General features: G+C 39.3%; 1 protein-coding gene across 5 annotated transcripts in view; it reads left to right on the top strand.

Moving 5' to 3' along the window:
* The window catches only part of ptpn11b (protein tyrosine phosphatase non-receptor type 11b), a 44,120-nt gene that overhangs the window by 24,952 nt on the left and 3,298 nt on the right, over window positions 1-15,870 (top strand). For 2 of the 5 annotated variants that reach the window (XM_078254422.1, XM_078254424.1), the window contains exons 3-12: window positions 1,418-1,612; window positions 4,813-5,005; window positions 6,437-6,556; window positions 6,750-6,863; window positions 10,157-10,253; window positions 10,441-10,520; window positions 10,867-11,037; window positions 13,242-13,373; window positions 14,272-14,426; window positions 15,732-15,799. In XM_078254422.1, the coding sequence (XP_078110548.1) occupies window positions 1,418-1,612; window positions 4,813-5,005; window positions 6,437-6,556; window positions 6,750-6,863; window positions 10,157-10,253; window positions 10,441-10,520; window positions 10,867-11,037; window positions 13,242-13,373; window positions 14,272-14,426; window positions 15,732-15,799 (1,325 nt within the window). The remainder of the gene's footprint in view (window positions 1-1,417; window positions 1,613-4,812; window positions 5,006-6,436; window positions 6,557-6,749; window positions 6,864-10,156; window positions 10,254-10,440; window positions 10,521-10,866; window positions 11,038-13,241; window positions 13,374-14,271; window positions 14,427-15,731; window positions 15,800-15,870) is intronic. The other 3 variants (XM_078254427.1, XM_078254423.1, XM_078254425.1) reach the window with 3 other exon arrangements.

The following is a 15,870-nucleotide window of genomic DNA, read 5'->3' as shown; positions in this document are numbered from 1 at the left end:
ACGCCGGAGAGCTCCGCAGCAATTCAGCACAATTCAGATTGTGCGGGACAGGAAGTCGAGCACAGAAACAAAATAAAACATCTGGTTAATTTTCAAAATAAAATACACCGTGCTCATGGCGGATCATATTTCCCTGCACTACACCTTGAAAACACAGCACAGAGTTGTTTCCCCTCTACTCCTCTGGATGGAAACAAACTGTTGTTGGTTTTTTGGTTCTTTTCTACCTGAATTTGCGGGATCTAGTGGGTCTTCGTGACTTCAGCTGTCAGTCATGGCTGCAGTCGTACAAACAAATCCGGACCTGGTGGGTATTGACGGACGGCGGAGCACGGAGCCGTTCCACAGCGGAGCCGCAACCGGTGGAAATGAGGAGTAACCCCCCTCTGTTGTATGTGTGTCATCATAATTAATGTTTACAGGATGTTTTGTTTACCTCTGCTAAAGAAACATGTCGGACGAAGTCACTAAAGATGGGGAAGTGAAAAAACAAGTACATTTAGAAATCAAGCTTGAGCCGCATATCGTTCTGTCAGTGTGTTTTCAGATTTGTGTGCACTTATTTAAAGCAGTCAGAGTACTTTGAATATGCAAAGTGGTACCAAATGTTTTCTGGCTTATCAGTCTTGAAATTCAGCAGCTGCATGCATTTCTGTTGTAGCCTTCCTCCAAACACATTAGATATAAAAAAAACTACAGAGTATTAAGACAAAGGGATGATCCCTTGTGAGAAGATTTGTGTTGTTATGTTCATAGAAGTCAAAGTAAAAAATAGTCTGTGTGATAAAATGGATCAGTATTTTTAAATCACTGCTGCTTTGTAGCCTTTTCTTCCATTTCTTCCACTTTCCTTTAGTAGCTTGTTGCTTATTTTATCATTCCAGTGTTGGCACAACTACTTTGTTATATTTAACGGTTGTATACTTCTTGTCCTTTATTAAATATACCAATATGTTCAGCTATGCAAAAAAAAGCACCAGTATTGCAGAGAAATGAATGTGTCACAGTATAGCATAACATTAGTATAAAAAAGAACCCTGAACAGGAGACGAATGAAATAAGGTCACCACATCTGCAGATTCTTTAACGTTTTTTTAAGAAAATGAGGTATATTGTCTTAAAATGGGAGTAGATGGCTTGATAAGCTGGGCATTTTAAAAGTGTAAATTCATGAGAGAGAGAGAGAGAGAGAGAGAGAGAGAGAGAGAGAGAGAGAGAGAGAGAGAGAGAGAGAGAGAGAGAGAGAGAGAGAGAGAGAGAGAGAGAGAGAGAGAGAGAGAGAGAGAGAGAGAGAGAGAGAGAGAGAGAATCAGAATCTGCAGGGTGCAAGAGACAGAGAAAAATGCTGAGTGTTTCTTCTACCACATATGGTAACTAACTGAGTGATGAATTCACACTGTGTTTTTTTCCCACTCAGGCGCAACGATGAGGTGACCCACATTAAGATCCAGAACTCGGGTGACTACTACGACCTGTACGGAGGCGAGAAGTTTGCCACACTGGCCGAGCTGGTGCAGTATTACACCGAACAACAGGATCTCCTGCGCGAGAGGAACGGCCATGTCATCGAGCTCAAGTACCCACTCAACTGCAAGGACCCGACCTCTGAGAGGTGCCGACGAACAAGAACACCCACACGTGCAAATAAGCTCACTTTGCATACAGCTAAGCACTGTGGATAAATGCAGGCAGACATACACATAGTCTAGCTTCCAGTGCAGTCACAGTATCCGGTTATGGCCTAAATGCTGTTTGTGAAGCATTTTCACCCTGCAGAAAACAAAACTCTCTTGAATATAATTTGGGGCATGAAAGTTGTTACATTTAATATTATGCATGAAAGTTTTGCATCCTCATGATGCTTTTTAAACACCTTTAAAAACCTAAAGAGGCAGTTTTGAGATATGTGTAGAATTGCAATTGAGGTCTGTTGGGGGGAAGCCACTGATAAATGACAATAAATGAAAATAAATGTAAAGTTGGGAAAAATAACATCTTAACATATTGGAATATTCAGAAGGTAAATTCCTATTCATATAGGAACAAGTGGTCAGATCTCCTTCACGTCTTAAATTGAACTTTTATGAACCATCACCACAAGGCTGCTTGAGGTGATTAAAAATTAACATTACAATATTGATACAAATTTTTTTGGCAACACCCAAGACGATTGTGATTGGTTTAAAGAAATGCAAACAACCCAAATAAGCATATGCCTATTTTTGAAAATATTTTTGTAACTCTTTTCGGTGTTATAGTCCCGAAGCACTCGTCTTGCCGTCTCAACACCGGAACTAAACAGAGATAAATTAGCACAAATGTTATGCATTTCTTTCACATCTACTGCAGTCAGATTCACTGTGTTCACTCGGAAGGAATAACTTCACATGGGTAGGAACTTTAATAACATTTCGAACATGTTAAGAGGCTAAAAGCACGTTTAAAACGTTTCAGCCTCCTGGGTGCTAACTGTAGCAGGAGGATAACACGGTGTAGGCAACACCGATTGTTTTCGTTTTTCTCGCCACTGACAGCACTCCAAATTTACAAACGACAGAGCTACGTGTTGAAATTGACCGGAATTCTCCTTTAAGGGTGGATAAGTAGCTTTTAGTGGATTCATCAGAGCATTTTTTTCTGCCTACTGCCGCTAGAAAGAAGGTTGATGAGAGCGCTGAGTCCTAACAGTAAGCAATGAACTGAAAGAGGTTAACACTCTGTAGAGCTGTAATATATAGATCATTTTGTGTGATTTTTGTCACAACTAGCGATAATTCTCACATTACACATAAAACATGTTTAGTTAGTGCATCTTTAAACTAAATGTACTTAACAGTTTGTTCAGAAGCATCACTTTAAGCAACATAATTTGTAAAAAGTTAGTGCTACATGATCACTACAATGCAATTCTATTGAGATAACATTAAATCACCAGCAAGTAACGGAAGGGAAATAGGAAAGAATCGGCCATTAGATCATTTAGCAATAACACATATATGTTTACACATACTGTTTGCAGGGACTAGGGAGGATGCATTATTCTGTACACGTGCACTCCCACACATGAAACTCAGATGCACTTCACATCCACATGCATAAATAGTAGCATATTCCCAAATACATCTTCAAACAAACTAAGAGGGTGGTGCTGCTGTTTTTGTTTATGCTCAGAAAGTATGCACACGCTAACATCCTTCTAGAGAGTATGCAAAGGTTGGATGCAGCTATACACTTCATCACACCTACACACACTCATTGAAATGGGAGACTAATGCAGCTGGTGTATTAATGCCAGGAATCCATGCATACAGGAAGCATTTCAGAAAGCTAGATAATCATATTTATATCATCATTTGCAAATCATAACTTTTGTTCCATTTTCCTTTTCTACACATCTGCACTTTGCGATGTATATATCTAAGTTTCTGTTTAAGCCTAAGAACAATTTGTGATCTATGGTTATGGTTTATGTGGTTTTTTCATTCTACATACGTCTCTTGGCAGAGCCTCCTACACGTTCATGCTCACCACATAGGAAAAAAAGAAAACGCACACATGCAGATTTTTCATCTTACCATCAGCAACTGAGTAAGGCATAATGAGAGAGGCAACTTAGTGCAGCAATGTAAGAGACACTTTCATTCTCAAGTAGGAGTCTACGCTCACAATGCATAAAGCATATTGCTTTTCCTCCCCCTCAATTGGTCAACTTTCCGTCTTAGCTCTTGTTCCTTGTCTCGATAATCTGTCCACCTTGAAACATCGTCCAGCTTGAGGCTGAGCTTCTCGATCTCCACAGGATTTGAAGAAGCAGATGGTGAACGCATCCAGTGTGAAATTAGCATCAGCTGAAACCCTGTCCTAAACAACACTTATCATTAAAGTGGCTGTAATCAATATTTTTACAATGACAGTGTTATCAAATGACAATGTGAAAACAAGGCGACTACTGTGTGTAAAAGGGATCACTCGTAGTGATGAACCTACAGAGAATTATCACCTGAATCTGCAGATCCCCTTGGCTTTACGGAGCTTTGTGTGTGTGTAGTTTCAGCTCGTTTAGCTGTCTGGCTGCAACTTTACTGTTTTGGTTGACTCCCACTGCTCTCATAGCGTCACTTTCGACTGTAGAGGGCAGCTGTTTTCAGTTAAAAAGCTCTAAAAACCCGCTGTACACTATCGGCTCAGCACCAAACAGCAGAAAGACACAGTTAGCGACTAGTTGGAGAGCATAGTGGAACATTTAGCAGCTAAAAGCCAGATATTTCCATCAGGAGTTAAGCGTTAAACAGAGAGTGAATATTGGACTTAAATTGAGCACGTGGCCAGAAATATAACTTTAACAAAATGCTATTGATGCTCCGTAACAGCTAGATGTGTAAATAAGCAACTGTTTGCTAACAGGTCTGCTAATCATTGTGTTCACAACTTGTTTCTGATGTCCCCAAGTGGCCAAATAAATCAGTTATTGTAGGTTTAAAGCTAATATTAAGAGAGTGGGGAATAGGCACATAGGGATACAAACTGGGATCATAACTACTGTAATTATTAAGTGGTATCAATAACTACGCAGTAATAATAACAATAATAATAATATTCTAGTAATATATAAACTTAGTTTCCAGGATTTATAGTTCTTAGCATGTTTATTGATTATTTGTTGATTTCCATTTTGAGGAATTACCAGAAATTATATGATATCCTTCAAGTTGTTGGTTTGCATGCTCAGTCATTCACGCTGTCAGATGTCATTGAATATTGTTTCTGGATTCATGTGTTGGTATTTCACAGTCTGCCCTCATTCCTGTCCAGGTGGTACCATGGGCACCTCTCTGGGCGAGATGCAGAGAAACTGCTGACAGACAAAGGCAAAGCTGGTAGCTTCCTGGTACGGGAGAGCCAGAGTAAACCGGGGGACTTCGTCCTCTCAGTTCTCACCAATGAGGAGAAACACGAGAATGTGGACCGCAAGACCAAGGTCACCCACGTTATGATACGCTACCAGGTGAGGTTACTCTCCGTCACCACTCGGTCTACCTCAGCATACGGTTGGTGCTTTGAGTCATGTTTTGAGTCATGTATTTGTGAGCAGGTCATGATTTGTTTTTGCAAAACTCCCTTCAGACTAGCGCTACGTATCGTTCAAAAATATTCGATACCGATACCAATACCGTGACTTCTACACCGGTTCCTAAACGATACTTTTTTCGATACCAATTTTATAAAACAAAACTAAATTACAACGTTACGGCACAAATCTTTTTCAGCTCCTACTACGTGAGCCCCGTCTCTGTGCGTAACAGAGTTTTTTCTGTGTGTCTCTACGACGTGGAATGACAGCCAATCAAAAACATGATTAGATCTTGGTAGAAGCATGCTGCATGCTTATTGGCTCACTGACGCTTATGAGATTTACTCCGTAGCAGTGTTGGCAAGTTACTTCCAAAATGTAATACATATTACATATACATATAAATTACTAGTTACTGTCATTTGAGAGTAATTAGTTATATTACAATATTACTGTCGCTGAATTTGCATTACTTTTGAGTTACTTTCACCAAAATAACTTTGACTTGGCAGGTAGCTGTTGAATTTCACCATCGGATCAATAAAGTCTCACATTTATCCACTTTAATACATCATAGATTATTCATAATATTTTGTATAATTAATATGAATATGCAAAGTAACTAAAGCTATAAAAATGGAGAAGTAAAACATACAATCGGAAAGTAGGAGAAAATGAAAATACTCAATTAAAAGTACCTTACATTTGTATTGAAGTACGGCATAGTTACTTTCCACGGCTGATAAAATGCAATGGTATTTAAGTGCAGCAAGCTTAAACATTAATTCCTGACATGTTTATATCTGTCAGCAGCTCGGACACACTGCTGTCCGCGCTGACGTACCGTCATCAGCTGTTGTCTGTATCATCTCTGGTTCTGGCTCTGACCACGGGAACATTGACAGGACAGCAGCATAATAACTCCAGAAAATAATAGCCATCTCGCAAATGTATCTGTCTCTGCAGTCATCGAATACAGCAACAGGAAATAATACTTTGTTTTGAAATGTTTTGCGGTGTTGGTGAATTCTTAAAAAAACAAAACACCACTAAATGTTGCGTTAAAATGCATTGTAACTTGCGTTACTGAGATGGTATAATATTACCGAAATTTTATTAGTAATGCGTTATATTACTGCGTTACTGCAAAAAGGAATACATTACTGTAATTGCGTTACTTTTGGAGCGCGTTATTCCCAACACTGCTCCTTAGATATTGATATTGGGTATTGAATGACGAGGCATTTTTCAATACTCGATACTTCAGAGGCAATTCGGTTGGTGCCTAAAAAGTATTGAATTTGGTATCCAGCCCCACTTCAGACCATCTATTACTGTAGTTGAACTGGTGATGTTTGCTTCCAGCAGGACGGTAAATACGACGTGGGCGGCGGTGAGAGGTTCGACACCCTGGCTGACCTGGTGGATCACTACAAGAAGAACCCCATGGTGGAGAAAAGTGGCATCGTAGTGCACCTCAAACAGGTATGGAAGAGAAATAAAACAAACAAAAGCATCCAGTCTGGTGAATCTTTTGCATACAGTACCTTGACGGCATGGATGGTGTTGCAATATGGTTGTTAACTCAAACCGCATAAAAATGTTATTTTCACACTTGAGCTTTTTACATTTTGCTCTGTTGACTAATTACATTTCTGTCCCAACGTGACAACGACAGCCCTTCAACGCCACAAGAATAAATGCAGCCAACATCGAGAACCGGGTACGAGAGCTCAACAAAGTAGCAGACAACTCTGAGAAACCCAAACAGGGATTCTGGGAAGAATTTGAGGTATGTAGACTCAAAGCTGTCAGCACCAGAATGTTTCCTTTGAATCATGATTTTTTAGAATTTAATATTGTTGATCATTTTTGGAATTCCAGTCACTTTTAACTAACTAACTCTTAAACCCTACTGTCTCGATGGTGGGCTGCTGTTCAAACCACAGAACTTTATTTCAAATTCTAAGATAACAAATATATTTTAGACTAAATTTCGTGGGGAATGATGCAGACATATAGAATATGTCCATTTGATGGAACAGGTCAGCCATAAAAACATGGAGTCTTGGGTTTGAATAAAATCTAATCATTTAGGTTCAATCAGAAGCAGAATAGAATAAGATGATTCTAACAACATTAAAGCTACTTAAGAAACTGGATGTTAAGGAGTTAAAGGCTCGGTTAAGAGCTGGATGACTCAAATCCTATGTACGAGAAATAATTGGAGAAACTGAGTCATGCAAATTACTCTTTCGAGTACTATCTATCCTGGGTTGCCACATTTTTGCCAATGGAAAGTGTGAAAGGAAGACTTTTTCAAGTTGTTAATAGCTCTTGTACAACACACCCCTTTCAACATGATATTTATGTTTCAGTTTTCAATTCTAACTTTGAAGGCTTTCTTTCTTTATTTTTTACGAGAGTCATTTGTGTCGTGGCAACGAGGCAAACATCTCTTACAGTGTTGTCACACTTTTAATGCTCAGAGCATGGTACACAAGACAAAGGTTAGTTTACTTACTTATTTACTTACTTACATGCATATTGAAGGGAAGCGGTTCTTTCTCTTTATACCTTGGCTTAGTTCTCCCCCTCTGGTCAGGGTTGCTTCTTTCAGTTAGTGTATTGCATGCCTTTGTTCCCGAGACAAGGGGCTAATCAGCCAGAGGTGAGAATCTTCTGATGACATCCAGGTGGGAGTTTATGCATTCAGATCAAGAGTCATTCAGGGGCCATCCACACGGAGGGCTTTTTTGGTACAAACGCACATGTTTAGCATTGTTTGGGCCCGTCGTCCACACGAATCCAGTAAACGCACTGCCTGAAAAACGCACTTTTTTGAAACCTGGTCCCAGGGTGAAAAAAATTCGAAAACAACTCCCTTTTGGCTTTCATTTGGACGGCGAAGCCGCATACTTATCGTATCGACAATGTCATCGCCACACCCCTCGACCTCTTACCCGCGGCCACTGACACACACGACTGCGGTGAAGCTATAAGCGAGCACATCCCATCTCCATGGTCAAACAAGCTCACTTCATCTAAATACTTGTCTAAATAAATGTCTCTGCTCCCTGACACTCTGCTCTGCCGGTCCTGGATTCTACACAAGATATATTGCTAACGTTATGTAGCTAACTTTAAACATCGCTATAGCAGCTAGGTTACGTTAACGTTACCTGCTATGGTTATCTGTTTATAAAGTGGAAGCAGACAACTTATCAACTAGCTAGCTAATCTGTCTGCTTATCAACTCCTTGAACGGATTATAGTAACTTTTAGCACGGCTTATTGTAGAAAAGCTACTGCAAGAAAAACGTGTAGATTATCAAAAAGACTTTGGATCATTGATGTTTGTTTGACTGCCGATGTTAGCTAGTTAGCAGAGCTAACGTTAGCGCGCTAAAGTTAGCTCTGCCAGTCACGCGCTGCAATCATGTCCGATGGCAGACAGAATTGCAAAATAAAAAAGCAATCCAACAGCACATTATACAATGTAAACAAAGACACATTTTCTTGCGAGGCCTTTATAAAATGAGCAGTGGTGAAAGTTATTATAGTCAATGGATGTATTAAGAGAACGTTAGTCTAGCTAGTCATGTTATGATGGGAAGTGGAAGTGACGATGCTCTTCTTCTCCGTTTTTTGGTGAATTTCTGTAGCAGAAACAGCGGCGCCTATAGGCCTGGAATATGAATTAGCGCGTTGAGTCATTTACAAGCGGATCCGTTTGGACGCAACTGTTCTTGAAACGAATCCAGGGAAGACGGGTAAAAAAAAAGATCGTTTTGGTACGTGTGGACGTGACCTCAGTCAATGGTTACATTGGTAAAGGATTCAGCAATATCAAATACAAGGGAAGTTTAACACATTTACATACATCTGGTCAAATGATGTTTCATTCAAAGGTTATATTTTAAGGGAAATACAGCTTGATCAATGACAACTTCCCTATATTTATAATGGTGATCAAAAATGTCATCTTATACTGCCATTTGTTCCATGACATTTTTATTCGTCTGTTCCATATCTATTTGTGTAGGCTTACATCAATGTTTTTCTCCAGTGAGGTATTTGTATTCTTGTCTATTAAGGGAAATACAAATGTATTTATGCTGTCTTGACCTTTGAGTAATGATGTCAAAGTTGATCTTGTGGCATGGTCTTATCTTCCTGTATTTTGTGAATACAGGTCATTAATGTGAATCATTTCCATTGTGTCAGGACATATTAGGCTATCAATTTTAATTTGGTATGTATTGGCTCAATATCAGGTTTTACAGATTATAGTTACTGATCAATGTCTGGTTGTGGAATTTAATCTATCTAAATCTAATGTGTTGAAGTGTGTGTGTGTGTGTGTGTGTGTGTGTGTGTGTGTGTGTGTGTGTGTGACAACACACATAACATACACACTATTACGCTGTCTCATAGATGAGCCATTAAATGGTCTATCTGGCTTTTGTATTTATGAAATACAACTGTTTGTTTTTCCAGCTAAAGAACTGTAGATAAATGCTGTACTTGCTTGACATATTCTACCCTTCAGAGCACAAATCTATCCAACAATTACTTATGTAAAAAGTATGAAAGAAGAGCTTTTGAGACTCCATGCTCAAAGGCTTCCTCTTAAGTCTACAACCTGAACACTGACAAATGCAGTAGTTCTGCTCTTGCACTCCAGCGTGACCCCTACTGTATTAAAGGCCCATTGCACTGTTCAAACACAGAGCATTAAATAAGGCTTTGAGTCTTGTAAACAAGCAAAAGTTATGTTAAAATTCAGTGTTACTCCAAAGAAAAACAATTTTGTGTGTACCCTCTTCTTCCCTTTCTTTGTTGGGGCATTTCAGCCACTTGTTGATCAACCATTGGCAGGATTGTGTACTCCATAGTGCTACTGGAGGTCTAAAACTCCACAGGGAACATTTAATTAATATCTAAACATTTTAATCTGATTATGGCTGATATGAATGAATCACCTCAGAATGAATAGTTGCATTATAGTAGATATTCTTTTGTTTGGAACTTTTTGGAACTCTGTCTTATAAAAATGTTGTTTTCTTTTGTTTCCACTACCAGGTACTACAGCAGCAGGAGTGCAAACTGCTGTATCCCCGGAAAGAAGGCCAGAAGCCAGAAAACAAGAGCAAAAACAGATACAAGAATATCCTCCCCTGTGAGTAATGCAGCAACCTACCATTTCCTGTCTCTCCAACTTCCTGTGGAAAGAATGACGTAGAGGCATCAGCAGAGTGTGAAGACTTTGCTTTGATAGCTCACAGCCTATCGATTGACATAAAGTGTGGTCTCAGAAAACTGACATTTTGTTGTGCAACAACGGCAGTTTGACTTTTTGTTTTCAGTCGACACAACTCGGGTTGAACTCAGGGAAATAGATCCAGATGTTCCTGGTTCAGACTACATCAATGCCAACTACATCAGAGTGAGTCTGCTCAGCTGTATGCAAGGCCATTTATCAACAAAAGTACATTCTCAAAAGATGGCAGCAATACACAACATTCAGCAAACACTCAAGATAGTTCACCTTCATGTAAAAGAATCATAGATGGACCAAAGTTATACACGTATCATACAGTAAAACAAACCTATTATATAAGCAACCATTTCAAACCTTCTCTTTATTTGAATTGAGAATATTTTGATCAAGAAGTGAAACTTTTTAGTATTATTCTGTTTATCTTTATCATCATCAGGTAGTTACATCACGTTATTACATTTTCTGTGTGAATATGAATCTATTTTTCTCTGTGTCAAAATATTTAATTCAGTATATAATTGTCCAGAGTAAGCATGAAGAGCAGCGCCACGAGGATGAGGGCAAGGTCTTCATCGCCACCCAAGGGTGCCTACAGAATACGGTCGTTGACTTCTGGAAGATGGTGTATCAGGAGAATACACACGTCATCGTCATGACCACGAAGGAGATGGAGCGAGGACGGGTGAGCAATTAGCAGTAAACATAATGCTAATATACAGTAGTATAGTTCAGCTGAGGGCCTGTGACATTTTTTCATTGCTTCTGTTTGCCTTAATGTTGCTAGAACTAATTAACTAAACTAAGTAGAAATATTCCTATACATTATATTTCCAAAGCAAGTAGCTTATTTTTCCTCCCTCTCTTTTTTCGTTTGCTTTTTCTAGCATTTACTCCTAAATGGTCTCTCTGTTGTGTCCGGATTGCACTCATTTGAGCTGATTGCTGTTGATTGCTTGTAATGATGCAGATCTATGAACTCAAGGGTGTTCTGCGATGGGAGACGTAACACTAGTTCCACCAGACACCTTTTACTATAACCGCCAAGTCCGACACCCAAAAGCGTCTATAACCTTTTGTTTGGCTGATAGGCCATTAACACGTCATCTATCTGCATCTCTATAGTGCTGCATTGATCTCTATAGCAACAAGAACTCACACAGCTCCCCACACACTATTCACAGCTAAATAGCTTATCTAAAAGCTTGAACTCACACAAAACTGGTGTGCTCTTAGCAGTGTAAAATGTGCTATTTTACCATTTATTTTTAGGAAAAATATTTTCCCGCTGCAGTAATAGTCCAGTCGTTTGCGCTGTGTGTCGTTCAGTTCAGTGGTTCAGTTCTGAGGTTATTGTGAGCAACACCTACAAAAAAAGTTTTTTAATTAAAAAAAACCCACATCTATTTGGTTCTATCTGCTTCTGTTCTGAGTTGTAAGCAGCGTATAACCTGCAGCATAAAACACAGAATGCATGAAACAAATGCTGATACATTGTAATCAATTTCAGCATGTTTATTTTGGCTTTTTAACTAAATGGTTAATATAATCACATTGCAAATGATTACATTATCACCTTTTGTCATATGAAAGAATGACTTTAAGTCCCCTCCGCATTTATATTTGTGTCAGTTTAACAGTCAACACACAACATGCAATCTGATCGCGCACATCCTCGCCAATTTATTGAAATACAATAGAAGCATTAACGGTTTGTTCAAAAGAGTCACACAAATAACATTCCTGATATTATTATAGCAGTGTATAGCGCACATATGGGACTCTGGTGTCGGGAAACAACTTTTATAGTCAGACAGAAAGTGTGATTAGTTCTGTGTTCATTTCTGATATTCTACACATAAAAGGATGAATACCGTGGGCCTACATACCTTTGTGATTATAGATTATATAGCTAAGTGCATGTGAGTGAATATTGGCATGCAAATGAGTATCTATGTCCCATTCATTGTCTGAATGTGTTGTACGGCCATCATGCAAATGCACCTATTCAACTGCAAAGGAGAGGCGAGGAGAGTACCAACGTTAATCCTGGCGGCTGAAGGGGGGGTGTTTTGTGAATAACTACACCTAAAACCCCCTCTATTTGGTTTCCTAAATGTCATGTGCAGAATAGCTTTTTGGGAAAAGTCAGGACAGGAGGGAAACATAGCAATAACAATGACCGAGCCATTTACATTTTTGAATCACAATGCCCAATGGCGTCGTCTCTGGCGGTTTTAGTGTTAAGATTTCGTAATAAGAGCATGAGCGAAACGCTCCACATCTAAAACATTAAATGTTAAAACACGACACTACACGAGTCAAGTGTAATTAATCTAGAGGTTGCCTTAATAACCAGATTGGTCACAGAGTGCTTTACAGAGCAAGAGAAGATAACAGCACAAATAAGAACTGGAGGTGGGCCGTGTTAATGTCTCACGATGAGCTAAATGTGTTTCAGGCACTTTCTAAGAAACCAGGGGACACCAAAAGTCCCAATTGTTTCAATTTAATGACACAATATTAAGTCCTGGTGTTGACCTTTACAAAGCTGCATTGCTCTAACTGCATGTCAACGTTTTTGTTTCTGCATTCTCAGTTGAGAAACAGTACTTGATGGCATTAGCTGATTCTCAGAGAGATGGGTGGATATGCGTAGTAGGGATGATGTGTGTGTGTGTGTGTGTGTGTGTGTGTGTGTGTGTGTGTATGTAATGTGGGGAATAGGAGGGAGATGGCTGACAAGGATAGTAAGACTGATTAAGACTGATAGTTAAGCTGATTGGAAAGTTGCTTGAGATGAGCTAGTTGTTTCAATTGTTTAATACCCACCACCCTCCCTCTCCCCTCTCCATCCCCCCTTCTCTCTCTGTTTTTCCTCTGATTTAGAACAAATGTGTCCGTTACTGGCCCGACCTCCATGCCACTAAGGAGTTTGGTAAGGTGCTGGTAAGGAACGTGGATGAGCGACCAGCACAAGACTACATCCTGAGGCAGCTGGAGGTGACCCGTCTAGACAGGGTAGGGAAAGCTGTGTACTCAATCAGAGTTGACCCACTGACCTGGGGTCAGATTATCTAACCCCTGACACACACACACACACACACACACACACACACACACACACACACACACACACACACACACAATCCTACAGCACGTGCTTGTGCTTACAGAAGGATTGACTGCATGGATCTCAAATACAAGAAGCAGATAGAGAAAAAGTATGTAGCAGAAGCACACATAGCCTTTTAATATTTCTAGTTTTCTTGCACTGAAGCCAAAAATAAACGTAAATTCTTCTTTATACATCAATACAATAATGAGCAAATTAAGGGTTTGTTGCTCAATTGTGAATTTCCCCTCTTCTTCTTCAAGTGTGCACAGTGCCATTGCCCATGTAAGCTAGAAGCTGTTGCTTTGTTCACAGTAGTCATTCCTCAGCATGAGTCCACTGTAAGAAATTAGGGACAGAAAACACAATTCTCATTTAGCATAAAAGCAAATTCCAGCATTCACGACTACTCATTAGTACCGGTGTATTTGCAATATTACTGCAATAATAGATACAGCAATAAAGCCTGCATGTGACTACCAGAGAGTATCCCTCCATTACAGTACAGCAATAAACAAGTCCGAGCCAACACAAAGATGAAATGTTATACTGACTTTGGAAAAACAAATCCACTTAAATTGGCTAAATCGAACTGCTGAAGCATCATATTAGCGGAACTTTGTGGAACCATGCTTGGAATGAGTATCGTGGTCCCCTATTTTTTTTACAGTAAGCCTGTTAACGAACATTGCAAAGCCAGTATGGAGATGAAGGAGGAGAAAGACATAGTAATACTGCAAGTGTTGTGAGAAATCTTTTGACAACTTCAACTTATCATCTTTTTTTGCTGTAATTTCCTTGTAGAAGGAGCCTTCGAGGTACATCTGGCACTACCAGTACCTGAGCTGGCCGGACCACGGGGTGCCCAATGAGCCCGGCGGTGTCCTCTGGTTCCTAGAGGAGGTCAACCGCACCCAGAGTACCATTCCAGACACCGGACCTATTGTCGTCCACTGCAGGTACGACCAGTTTTACAATATGATGCGTAGAGTTTGGATGAAAGTTAATTCATGCTGGGTAGATGCTCAAGTAGAGGTAGAGGTGACCTGCCAAGACGGTTCTTCAGCAGGTTAAACAGCTATGTGGCTCTGTGGCAAAATGGTTAGCGCATTGGACTTCTAGTTAAACACAGGAGAAGTGATTCAAAGGTTGTGGGTTTGAGTCCCACCAGAGTTGAGCTGTATTTAAGTAGAAGCTGCTCTTTTCCTTTTTGTTCTTCTTCTTCTCCATGTTGACTCAATTTTTCCATGAGATGGTAAAATTATTGTGGACACCTGAAAATGTGCTCACTTAACTAAAAATGTATGAAATAAGGCTTTCATAAAATATGGTTTCAATTGACCACTTGGGTGTGCTATAATTAAACTTCTCCTTACTTAATTGTCAATGAGTCTTCACCAAACTAGCAACGGCAAAACTAATTATAAAGACATGGTTATTAATAGTACAAACACACTCTGAATTTGCTCTTAATTTCACTTACACCTCTATGTTGCCTCTTGCAGCTATTTCTTTTTAGTAACTGTTATATTAAGCTCTGCTTTTACCAGTATACTATTACTCCATGTGCTTTATTTACATTGATCTGATTTACTTAAGAAAACGAGATGATACATTTCAAGGGGTTTATCCTAATAAACAAAATGGGTTTATCCTAATAAACAAAATTGAATATATATATATATATATATATATATATATATATATATATATATATATATATATATATATATATATATATATATCAGCATGAACACTAACCCCCAAACATGTACTACTGACAGATTGACAGAACACATCTGACACATAAACTCCACCGATGCGTCGGCTGCTGATACATTATGTTGTTCTTGTAGGGCAAATAACACTGAGTTGAGCTGAGTTCTCTCTTGGCATTTTATATGAGACACAACAACATATTCAAGTTTATTGCTGTTGGCAAGTAAAAACCTATAATTCATAACCTTAGACTTTCATGTGTCACTTCCATTGGCATGTATTGGTTGAGAAAACTCTTGATGCTTATGTAACACTTTTCATAACTGTCTGGGTGACATCAGATATGCTCTTAGAAGTAAGAACATCTATTTTCCACCTTGACATTGACGCTTATTTCCTTTAAGTGCTGTAACTACAAATGGTTTGACTAATCAGATATGCTCTTAGAAGTAAGAACATCTATTTTCCACCTTGACATTGACGCTTATTTCCTTTAAGTGCTGTAACTACACATGGTTTGACTTTTCACCCTGTTGTCCCCGCAGTGCAGGCATCGGCAGGACAGGCACCATAATCGTCGTTGACATCCTTATTGACATTATTAACCGCCAAGGTGGGAGACTCAAATGTGAAACTGACACACTGGACCTTTTATATTGAAATCTTTGTACTGCATCTCCGCTC

This window comes from Sander vitreus, chromosome 7 (genome assembly GCF_031162955.1).
Source record: "Sander vitreus isolate 19-12246 chromosome 7, sanVit1, whole genome shotgun sequence".
Classification (NCBI taxonomy): domain Eukaryota; kingdom Metazoa; phylum Chordata; class Actinopteri; order Perciformes; family Percidae; genus Sander; species Sander vitreus.
The sequence above is the reverse complement of the archived record's forward strand: the minus strand, read 5'-3'. Positions and strand labels throughout refer to the sequence as shown.